Genomic DNA, 12,126 nt, shown 5'->3' on the forward strand with positions numbered 1-12,126 from the left:
TTCCATTAATTCATATACATCAAATCACTCGATCTGGTACTTACATCTGTACAAACTGGCAGTGACATTCACAGGCTGCATTTTTGCGATTTGTTTTTGCTGAAACTCTGATCTATTTCTGACGCTGTCTTTTAGACTATGATATTTCAGGGCATTTTCTAACCAGTGGATTCACCTCTAGTGCTGTCACGAAAGGAGGTTATCTTAATGAAGTTATTGCTATAGGTAAATAGTATTTTTGTAACAAAATCAGAGAAACAGTTCAGAACACTTAAACTGTGATTGTATCATACTTGGGGGACACCAACAGCACCAGGGGCGCTGCTATCAGTGGTACAGCTGGCAAGATGGCACCAGGCTGCGAGGGGTTCTCTGGCAACTCATTTTAAATGGCTTTACTCATGAAGAAAGGGATGGGGCATACGCCATGCTAGTATTCGGGCCCCTGGGGCCCATGTTCTGCAGCTGCATAGCACAAACATACTGTCTTAAGCTAGATGTGGTTCGTCTCCTCACAGTCTCTTTTCACCCAGCCTGACAGACACCCTTGAGGGGATGCAGCAGCAGGTGGAGGAGCTTCAGCAGCAGGTGGAGGAGCTGCAGACTCTGAACGAACTGCGCCTGCGACGTGAGAAGCGAGAGCGACGGCGCACCATTCACACCTTCCCGTGTCTGAAGGAGCTGTGCTCCAGCCCCAGGTAGGCAGCGGGTGGAGGTCGAGAGGGGCATGAGGTATCCAATGCCTGTTTCTACATCCACAACAGAAATCTCAGACCACGTCTGGCACTACCGTCCACTAAGTGAAACACAAATGGTGCAAATGCAGAGTGCCCTGATGTGCAAAGGTGCTTCAAGTGTGAAGTGTAAAGACCCATGCAGGCTGCACAAACAAGTGTAAATACTTGTGAAAAGCCGCACCTTATCTAAATCCTTGTTCACAGTTAATCTTCCTTTAGCTGGCTACGCATGACTCAATCTCTGTTGCTGAGAAATACGACTCTTTCTTCCCCTCCCAGCACCCGCCCTCTTCGGCCTGCTTGCTATAGTTTTCTATGCATTCTGGAGTTCTGCTGATCTACTTTGGTAAGGAAGAGAACGAGGCATATTTGTTTGGGGTTGTGTTTGTATTTGCATGTCGGCCTCTAGAGCCACACTTCTGGTCTCATTTGCTCCCATTCCCACAGCATTCTAAGACTGCTTCCAGATAACCATTTTTCGGAGTCCCAAGTCACTTTCATCCTGACTATTGGAGAGAGAACCTTCTGCTATCTGTGGTTTGGGTTATGCTCACCAGTAGCGTTCTCTGTATTAGACACGGTTAGAATGGGTTTGGGCTTATTTTAATGAGCTTTCAGTCGATTCCTCAAATCAGATCTATTTGTAATGACTACAAGCGCCAGTGATAAGACACTACATAGCTTTGTAACACTTCTCCTTCAAACTAAATATGCCCATTATAACAATCACTGCAAAAAGCATCATGATTTGAAAACGCTGGAAAAACATAGTTTTTAAAATATATATTTTAGGGCTTAGGTAACTGAATAACCTCTGGTACATAGTTATTTCAACAAAGATGAATATAACTGAGAAAACCCCACTTAAATCCACAAAAAGTAAACACTGAAAAGTGGAAATCCTAGATATAGGATATGACATTGAAACATTTCCCACATAGGCCATACCAAATCTACACACTCTTCTATACAAACACACCCACAGAGTAGTGAGCTTCCTATCTGTAAGTTCACTTTAGTGCAGTGTCAGGGGTATGAAGTGCTGTATAAATGCATAAACAATAACTTTTCCAATTCAATTTTATCAGAAGGAGTATTGTGAAGGTAGAATCTGTACATGCACCCCCTTGGCTGGACACGATTAAAAAGGGAGTTTTCAATTACATGGGCAGTTAATGTTGAGTGATCTAAAGTACAACCCTGAAGACCTGTAGGGACACTGAAAGAGCATCATGCTGGTGAGTTGTGTACTGCCTGTCTCTTTCCACGATGGATAGAATCTCCTCAGTGAGAAGCAAGCTCTGTTGGATGTTCTGTGAGGTACTTTTTTGCACATGTGAACTCAGTGAGTTCAATCCCCTTTTCAACGGCCTCGGACACCTATGGGAATACCCTTTGCATCTACGTAATAACAATATGAGAAGTTTCACTGTGACACCGAAGAGTAGCTTTCCACATAAGGCCATTGGTGGAAAAAGCAGCTAAAAAGCTTGAAGAAGCTGGAGTAATTGAAAAGGTGGAAGACCCCATACCCTGCATGACAACACTCGACATTACCAGCAAACAAAACAATCTGGTGCATTAAAGACGTGCACTGATTTGAGTCTATCGACTTAAGCCATCAACAGGGAGAGGCAACTCACGCCCATGTTGATGATCCATGAGCAGCCCTTAGTGTTCCCATGTGGTTCTCCGAACTCAGTTACACCAGCTGCTGTTGCTAAAGGTGCTACATAATGATGTTTACCACCTGCAAGCAACTTAAGATGTACAAAAAAATCTGTTCTGGTACCTAGTCAGTTGTAGAGGTATTTCACAAATTCATCAGAGAGGCTCCAATCTGGCTGGAGCTTGTCAGGGATGCAAGCTACAAAATCATCATATATGCCTCTACTGTTAATGAACACCATGAGTGACTGAGACGAATCCCACAGAGGGTAATGGGCTGAGGGCTGATGCTGCACCACTAGAAGTGTGCTTTTATACAAACCAAACCAGAGTTCAGATGTGTGTTTATGGGCAAAGGTGTGCATGCTGACCAACAAAAGAAAAAGGGTGAGGCACATTTTTCTAGGGATGGACCCCTATTTTAGAAGATTCATATCAACATTGCCTCGTTGATGGAACCTTTGTTGGACCTCACCAAAGACATCATGCTGTGGCGTGGCCTTGGAGGGAGGTACATGAACGAGCTTTCCAGGCCATGAAACTGAATCCTGCAAGATGGTACCAAAAATACTTTAATTCTTCTATGGTGTAGGAGGCTGGCCTGGTGTGTGGTGCACACCTATGGCGTTGGCACCTTATGCTAGGCCCAGGAAACTCTTATTAGTTAGTGTTACAGTGTCTCTAAAGCCAGGGCTCTCTGGTGGTAGCTGTGATGAGCAGCCAAGACTTATCTAGGAGTGTGAAGCACTTGCAATACCACAGTAGTCACACAGTAACTTATCAAACTGGAAAGGAACCACACAGTGTTGCACAAATAAAGGACCTATATGACGGGAACACTGAACTAGATTACTAAAGGCAACCTCCCCTTTCTGGAGGTACGTATATACAAAATATACACAGGAAAGTGCCAGGAATTAGCATAAAAACACTAGAAATAGCAAGAGCCCTATGGGAGGCGCAAACTTTATACTAAAATAGTGGAATGTGAGAATGGACCGCTCAGCAGAGGATATGGAGTAGTTAGCCAAGGGCTGGGAGAGTATGGAACCCCAAGAGGTAAGTATCTAGAAGACCCCCAGCAACCAGGAGGGCAGAGGTAAGTTACCTGGTTGTCCTGTAGGCTAACATGGGGACTTGGAATTGCAATATTGCAAGAGCAGGGCCAGGTCGGTGTAACCCAGTGGTGAATTTAGGAAGAAGAGGACCTGCAAGAGAAGGGGACAGAGATCACTCCACAAAGGAGTGTCCAGGTGGGGCAAGAGGCAATGCCCACCCTTCTGTGGGTGAAGATCCGGGTCAACAGTGGTGGATGAAGTCCAACTTCGGAGTCCAGGAGCTGCAGAGGAGTCCCTGAACTCACCTAGGAGTGGTCCCTCGACTGTCACCGGAGTGCAGATGGGTTAGTGGTCAGAAGGACCACCAACAAGCACAAGCAAATGCAACTGGAGCTGTTCTAGATTTGCAGAGCTGAAGAGAACCAGCAAGGTCCGGGAGACTCAACCCTTGTCAGGGAGTCCGGGCAGACCCTAGGAAGATAGGAGATCCAGCAGAAGCAGTCAGACCCCCACAAGCAACCCACTGGCAGCACGCACAGTAAGTCGCAGTGAGGCCCAGGCAGCACACCTGAAGAGGAGTCCTATGTCGCTGGAGCAGCAGAGAGGAGAAAGTCCTTGCAGAGGTAGAGTGCTGGGGGCCGGGGCTACTTGGAACCTGAAGGTCTGTCAGAGCAGGAGTCAACAAGCCTTGATTGTTGCAACAGTCGCCGTGCACAGGGATTCTGTCTTAGAGGAAGAGGCAAGGACTCACCATCTCCCAAGTTGGACAGAAGGCAGAGAGTACCCAGGGGACCCCTCAGAACCACCATCTGTGTTGGAGAATCTTTGCAGGTCCAGAGGACAGCAGATTTCAGCAGCTGGACATGGTTTGCTCCTAACCCTCTTTTACAAGAGCAAGTGGACTCCTAACTGGGTGCTCAAACAGAAGCTCAAATGGACTGTAGCCCACTCTCTTCTGTGGAACTTCCCTTTATGCGAAGAGGAGGCAAGGTAATAGGACGTCCCATCTCCTCCTGAGTTTTTCAGAGAGTCCCATTATCATGCATTTTAAGCTTTTGTTGAATCTTTCAACTAAACCACTTGTTTGATGGTAAGGGGTGGTGAATTTATATGTTACCCCCACACTCCTTCCACATAGCTTTTAGGTATGCAGACATGAAGCTTGCATCTCTGTCTGAAACCACCTCTTTAGGAAAACCCATCATGGAGAATATTCCCAGGAGGGCCTTGGCCACTGCCGGGACTGTAGTGGTCCTAAGGGGAATTGCTTCTGGGTACCTGGTGGCATGGCCCACCACGCAGATGCAGTTGGAGGGTCTAAAGGGCCATCATTGTCTATCCCCACCCTCTCAAAGGTAGTGGAGGTAGTGGAATTGGGGGGGGGGGGCTTTGGGGCGCCACCTGTCTTGCCACTGGATTGATAGGTAGCACAGGAGTGACAAAACTCCTTTGTATCCTCAGACATATGAGGCCAGTGAAAGTGAGACAAGTCTGTCCCAAGTCTTGCTTTGCCCCACATGGCCTGCAAGGGAAATATCATGTGCTAAGGTCAATAAGAACTCCCTAAACCTTTGAGGAATGCCTAACCTCCTGGTTGCAACAGGCTGGGGTCCCTTGCCTCAGAATAAAGGAGGCCATTGTCCCAATAGACCTTAAGGGTCCCCCTCATATCCCCTGCTTCCTGAGCAGCAGCTTGCTGCCTCAGGCTTTTCAGAGAAGAACAGGACTGCTCCACTGGTGTAGGTTCCAACCAGGGACAGATTCCTCTCCTTGAGAAGTGGGATCTTCATCTAAAGCATAGTCAGGGGGTAATTCCTTTCTATGCCTACCTGCCCACCTGCCTTTCTTTTTAGGAGTCTCCTGGGCCATTTTTCCCGGCTTCAGTGCTCCTTGCTCTCCCTATCTCTTGGCCTGTTCTCTTGTCAGTGCACATATATGCCCAGGGATCCCCAGCATTGCTGTATGGGCTTCCAACTCCACTTCAGCCCAGGCTGAAGTCTCCAAATCATTGGCCAGTAAACACTCTACTGGCAGGTCAGAGGCTACTACAACTTTCCATGGGCCAGTAACCCCCCCCCCCCCTGCCAGCTAAGGTCAACAACAGCGAAGGGCTGGCACTGAGTGTTATTGTTAGTGTCAGTAACTTGGTAAGCGTGACCAATTAGGTGTTGTTCAGAGAACACCAGTTTTTCAGTCACCATTGTGACATTGGCACCTGTGTCCCTGTAGGCCTCAGCCTCAACACCATTGATAAGTGGATGCTACCTATACCTACCCATATTAAGGGGACAAGCAGTTAGGGTGGCAAGATCAATACCACCCTCAGAGACCAACACTGCATCAGTGGTCTCCCTGACGAACCCAGAGCCCACTGCAGTTCCCAAGTAGAACCCAGCTACACCCTTTGACGGACTACTACTACCAGTGCTATTGCTATGGATACTAGAGATAGAAGTGGTAGTGGTAGTACAGGGTTGGTGCTCTTTTAAGGACAGGTGCTGTCACCTGCCCTGTGGCCTTTTTCTCTATAGATGTAGCACCAAGTTTTCTAGTAGGAAGATGAAGAGGAACAGGATTTAGACTCACCCCCAGAAGAGTTTTGTGGGCCTGATGAAGACTCTTGTCTTTAGATGTTTCCCCACCTTTGTCCTGATTCAGTTTATCAAATATGCAATTTTTAGGAATGTGCTCTCTTATAAGAGAAGTGTACACACCATGATAATCATGCACATTACTGCCATGTAACCAGGCTTCCAGGGCCTTGACAGAGCTCTCCACAAAACCTACCCAATCCTGGGAGGACTCCTTCCTGGTTTCCCTGAATTGTATCCTATAATCTTCTGTGGTCAACCCAAACCGCTCAATGAGAACATTCTTAAGTGCCTGATAATTGTCTGCATCTTCCTCCCTGACAGTGAGTTTGTCCCTACCCTTGTCAGTAAAGGAAAGGTGAGTAAAGGAAAGCCACAAGATGGCTGCCCATTATCTTTGAGGGACCTTCTGTACTCTACAGGCCCTCTCCAAGGCAGCGTTCCACTTATGGATATGATCCCCAGCCTTGCAAGGTGGGACTATTTTGCTGAGATTCCTGGAGTCATAGGAGTCCTCCCTGATTTCCCTAAAGCTGTTGCTGCCACCATGGGACATCAACCCCAAATTCTGTCTCTCCCTCTCCACTGCCAAGGCTTCCCTATATAGGGCTAACTGTTGCTGCTGCCTCATTCTGGCCTCTTCTATTTTTTTTTTCTAAACAGATTTGTATTCGTTTTATTTATGATACATTTCAATTAACGTTTCTTAACAACTTCACGACTGTTACATCATACTTTCCCAAAGGCTCCTAATATTAGGCAGTTCTGGTGTAGTTAGGCTCCCATCATATCTTCGGGCTCAGAAATGGCCCCAGTCTCAGTGCTCCTTTCCCCCCCCACCATGTGCTGTTTGTCAATTATTATTGGCTAAAAATGATGAGCTAGAATAGTATGGTGCTGCCTTGTGTTAGTTATGGTTGTCGTGTCCCTTATCTAACCCCCCCTATTCCTCGCTGTCTTCCCCTCCCCGTACCTGACTAAGTGTAGTCTGTAACTCCCCCTCTTTCCTCCCCATCGTCCCATCCATCCCCTGCGGTGGGATGATCTGGTGTATCTCTTGTGTGGTTAGTAATCCTCTCAGATCTATTGGTAGGCCACATCCTATCAATCAATGGGTGTGTGAGCTCATCCCTCCTCTCCTGCTAGCTCGGAGTCTGGCTCCTCTCGTAGTTTGTCGAGTAGCTGATCCCACGCCTCCTTCAGTTCTGGGGACCCCCCTTTCCTTCTTATATCTATGTACATAGCCATGCTCTCGCTCTCAGACCACCTCTGGAGCTCTCTCCTCCAGCTAGGAAGGCTGGGTCCAGCCCCGCTCTTCCAGTTCTTTGTCAGTTCCCGTTTGGTCAAAATAAATGCTAGATCTTGGATCCTACTAGTTGCTCAATTGTTTTTTTGGGTGTGGGGAAACCAGTGTAATAGGCAGTGCTTGGCATCAGTGGGGATCTCACGGTCTATGACCACTGCTACTTCATTCACCACTGAGCTCCAGTACGTCTCCAATTTGGGACAGGACCAAAGCATGTGGAGGAATTCAGCTGCCTCTGCCCCGCCGCGAGGACACCTCTCATCTAAGATCTGAAAGTGGTCACGGGTCTTCTCTGGGTGAGGTACGCTCTGTGTATGATGTAAAATTGAATACGTTGAAATTGTGAGTTCCTAGATATCTTCGGGACCCTCCCCAGGACCCGCTCCCAGTCATCTTCTAAGATCTGGGTATCAAGGTCAGACTCCCATTTTCGCTTTAATTCTATTAGAGGCCCCCGTTTTCCAGCTGTTATCACTTTATATAGGGTAGAGATCGCTCTATGTGTGCCATCCGCTGTTATAATGGAGGTGCTCAGGCGGTGAAGAGCCGGCTCCGTCGCTCCCGTCCGCCAGTATGCCCGAACCCCTTGGGTGATTTGCTCTATGCTCATTCTGGCCTCAGTTTGCTGAATTCCCTATCTGGGGATTCCTCCCCTGAGCTAGAGTGGTTAGTCTCATTCGATACTGCTGAGACATGGGTGTGCACAGATGAGGAGGATCTATCCCTTTTCCTGGAGACCCTTTGCACCAACCCCCTGGGAGTACAAGTGGACCTAATGGTGTGTTCCCTCTTCTCACTACCATGAATGCTCCCTACATGACTGGTGTGTTCCCCAGTTTCTTCCTGACCCTCTCCAGTGGGACCTAAGTCTATCCTGTCTAACACTGGAGGGTCAGTCTCTACCTCCTGCTCTTCCTGACCTTCCATGTTCTGGCCATCAACCTGGATGAGCAGTCCCGAGAGAAGACCTTTGTTGGGATTTCTCCCTGTCTTCAGCTTCCTAGAGGAACCTAGCTCCTTCAATTACTGAAAGGTGAAGCCCTCATACTGAGAGTCTAGAGCCTGAGCTAGGTCTCCTGCTGTATACATGTTACCTAGAACAGTGTGGGTGCACCTACTTACTCTAAGGTGCTGGACTTTCTAAAAGTTTAGAGAAAGGGCTATGCTAGACCCCTACCTTACCTAAATTAGAAGTCTAAAAATCCCTACTACTAAGTGTAGTGTGTCCTAAAAAAAGTAGTGGTCTTACCTGTGGAAAGCAACTGGTGACAAAGTGGTAAGGCAATTCCAAGTGGCTTATCCCACTGCTGCCACCAATGTAGGAGGCTGGCCCAGTGTGTGGTGGACACCTATAGTGTGGGCATCATATACCTGGTCCAGGCAACCCTTATTAGTTAGTGTTACAGTGTCTAGGAAGCCAGCGCTCTCTAGTGGTAGCTGTGGCGAGCAGCCAAGACTTATCTAGGAGGAGTGTGAAGCACTTGCAATAATGCATTAGTCATACAGTCACTTATGACACCTGAAAGTAGCTGTAGGAAAGTACTCTCTTTTTGGCATGGTTACCCCCACTTTTTGCTTGCCATCAGTATGCTTAGACTGTTTTCACTGGGATCCTGCTAACTAGGACCCCTGTGATTGTGCTCACTCCCTCCAAATTTGGTTACCTTGGACCTTTGTACACTCCCCAATTGACATACTTGTTTCTCCTTATAAGTTCCTAGTAGATGGTACTTAGGTACCCAGGGCATTTAGACACCAGGGCTCCCCCATGGGCTGCAGCATGTATTATGCCACCCGTGGGAGCCCATGCAAAACGTGTCTGAAGGGCTACCATTGCAGCCAGCGTGAAAAGGTGCATGCACCCTTTCACCACAGGTCACTACACCAGGTCACTGTAAGTCACCCCTTTGGTAGGCCCTTCCATGCCAAAGGGCAGGGTGCAAGTCCCTGTGTATGAGGCTACCCCTGCATAAGCAAAGGTACCCATACAAACTCCAGTTCCATTGTACTCGACTTCGTTAGTGCAGGGTAAGCCATTTTTCCTGTGTACTGGACACAGGTTACTACCTGTGCCCAACTACATGATGGTAACTCCAAACCTGGGCATGTTTGGTATCAAACATGTCAGAATCATACCTCATTACTAATGCCAGTATTTGTTGTATGATTCCATTCACTCTGGGTGCTCCTTAGCGGAACCCCAGTATTGCTCCTGCCTGTCTTTCAGGGTTTCCAGGCAGCCCGCCTGCTGCAGTCCTTCAGACAGGTTTCTGCCCTCCTGCTGCTTGACCAGCTCAGGCAGGGAAAGGCAGAACAAAGGATTTCCTGTGGGAGAGGGGAGGCAACACTCTCTCCCTTGGAAATAGGTGTTACAAGGCTTGAGAGGGATAGCCTCCCCAAGCCACTGGTTTGCTTTGAAGGGCACATTTGGTGCCACCCTTGCATAAACCGGTGTGCACCAGCTCAGGGATCCCTGGTCCCTAGTCTGGCACGTAACTGGACTAAAGAAAGGGGAGTGACTACTCCCCTGTCCCTCACCACCCCAGGGGTGGTGCCCAGAGCTCCTCCAGGTGGCCACTCGATTCTGATATCTTGAAACCAAGATGTACAGATGCCCCTGAGAGCATCTGAGTGGCCAGGTCAGGCAGGTGACGTCAGAGACCCCTCCTGATAGGTGGTCACCTTGCAAAGTGACCAAGCCCCTTTTTGGGCTATTTAGGAACTCCCTTGCAGGTGGGTCACCAGATTCAGCCTGCAAGACTTCACCAAGACTCCTCTGCAATGACTTCTGCTCCTGGCCACCGGTAGCGCTGCTGGAGTTTACAGGAACTGAACAAGACTGCAACACCAAGACTACTTCTCCCTGCAACATCCTTTCCGTGGCTCCTGTCAGCAAACGGCAACATTTCCATGGCTGTGCATCCTCTGGGGTCCACAAGAATTAAGAAGCAAGAAGGACACTCCCTTGGAGTGAAGGAGTCACTCACCTGCATCTGCAGCCACCTAAGACAACGACATCCGGCTCCTCACAAAGGTGACTTTTCTTTCCTTTTCCTTTTCTTCCTCTTTTCCTTTCTGGCCATCTTGGGAGGTACCTGGCTCTGATAGTTTTGTAAATTTGCCGCGTTGAAGGCATCACTACGGTTTTATTTGGTTTATGGTTTGTAATTTGCACACAATTATTTTAGTTTGTTATAAATTACCAGTATTCTTGTCACACAGGGGAGCCTGTGCTGCCTAAAGGTGGTTGCTGGACCCCAGTTATATTTTTATTTGCCTAGCATTTTTAGTTGAAAGCAGTGTTGCACGTCACTGGTGTTTGGCACCACCTTCTGCCATGACCCCCCCAATCATGACCCTCTTAAGGGACCGGGAAACGCATCTGCCCTGTTTCTAGTGGATACTCAGCTCACAAAAGTGACATTTCTTTCCTTGTAGGTCCTCTTGAGGGCCATCTTGGGAGATGCCTGGTTCCCACAGACTTTTAAATTCATCACGTTGAAGGCATCACTGCCGTTTTATTTGGTTTATGGTTTGTAATTTGCACGATGATTTTTAGTTTGTTCAGCGTTAGCAGTATTTATGTAGCACAGGAGGGCCTGTGATGCTTGAAGGGGGTTGCTGGACCCCAGTTGTATTGTACTTGCCCAAACATTGTTAATTGAAAGCATTCTAGTGTGTCACTGGCATGTGGCACCAGCTTCTGCCACAGCCCCTTAATCACAGCCCTCATAACCCCTTTGCTGCCAGGCCTTTCCCCCTCAGATGCCAGGTCTTTTTTGAGCTATCTGGAGCAGTTCGCGCTTAGGCTCTCATAACTTTTTGTCCACATAAGCTACCCAAGCCAAATTTGCGTCTTTTTTTCCCAACATCCTAGGGATTCTAGAGGTACCAAGAGTTTGTGGGTTCGCCTGGAGGAGACCAATAAATTAGCCAAAATACAGTGAACATGTTTTTTTTAAAAGGGGAAAAAAGGGCTGCAGAAGAAGGCTTGTGGTTTTTCCCCTAAAATTGGCATCAACAAAGGGCTTTTGGTGCTAAAACCACCATCTTCCCAGCTTTCAGGAACAGGCAGACTTGAATCAGAAAACTACATTTTTCAACACAATTTTGGCGTTTTACTGGGATATAACCCATTTTTACTATTTTTTGTGCTTTTAGCCTTCTTCCAGTTAGTGACAGAAATGGGAATGAAACCAATGCTGAATCCCGGGAAGCTAAACATTTCTGAAAAGTAGACAAAATTCTGAATTCACCAAGGGGTCATTTGTGTAGATCCTACAAGGTTTTCCTACAGAAAATAACATCTGAAATAGAAAAATATTGAAATTGAGGTAATAAAAAAGCAATTTTCCTCCACGTTTTACACTGTAACTTTTTCCTGTGATGTCAGATTTTCTAAAGTTATTTACTGTTATATCTGCTGGACTCTTCTGGTTGCGGGGATATATTGGGTTTGTACGTTAATCAAGAACCCTAGGTTCCCAGAGCCAATAAAGGAGCTGCACCTTGCAATGCGTTTTCCTTGTATACCTGGTATACAGCAATTAATTTGGTGAAATATAAGGAGTGAAAAATAGGTATTGAGGAAACCTTTGAAATTCCAAAATGAGCACAAGATACGGTGTTGAGAAGCAGTGGTTATTTGCACATCTCTGAACTCCGGGGTGGCCATACTAGCATGTGAATTACAGGGCATTTCTCATTTAGTTGTCTTTTTTACACACTGTTTTACATTTGGAAGGACAAAATGTAGAAAAAGACAA

General features: G+C 47.2%; 1 protein-coding gene across 1 annotated transcript in view; it reads left to right on the forward strand.

The window, feature by feature from the left end:
- The window catches only part of CDR2L (cerebellar degeneration related protein 2 like), a 113,359-nt gene that overhangs the window by 72,722 nt on the left and 28,511 nt on the right, over positions 1-12,126 (forward strand). The window contains exon 4 of the mRNA XM_069200106.1: positions 534-698. Coding sequence (XP_069056207.1) covers positions 534-698 — 165 coding nt within the window. The remainder of the gene's footprint in view (positions 1-533; positions 699-12,126) is intronic.

The sequence above is a fragment of the Pleurodeles waltl genome, chromosome 7, assembly GCF_031143425.1.
Source record: "Pleurodeles waltl isolate 20211129_DDA chromosome 7, aPleWal1.hap1.20221129, whole genome shotgun sequence".
Classification (NCBI taxonomy): domain Eukaryota; kingdom Metazoa; phylum Chordata; class Amphibia; order Caudata; family Salamandridae; genus Pleurodeles; species Pleurodeles waltl.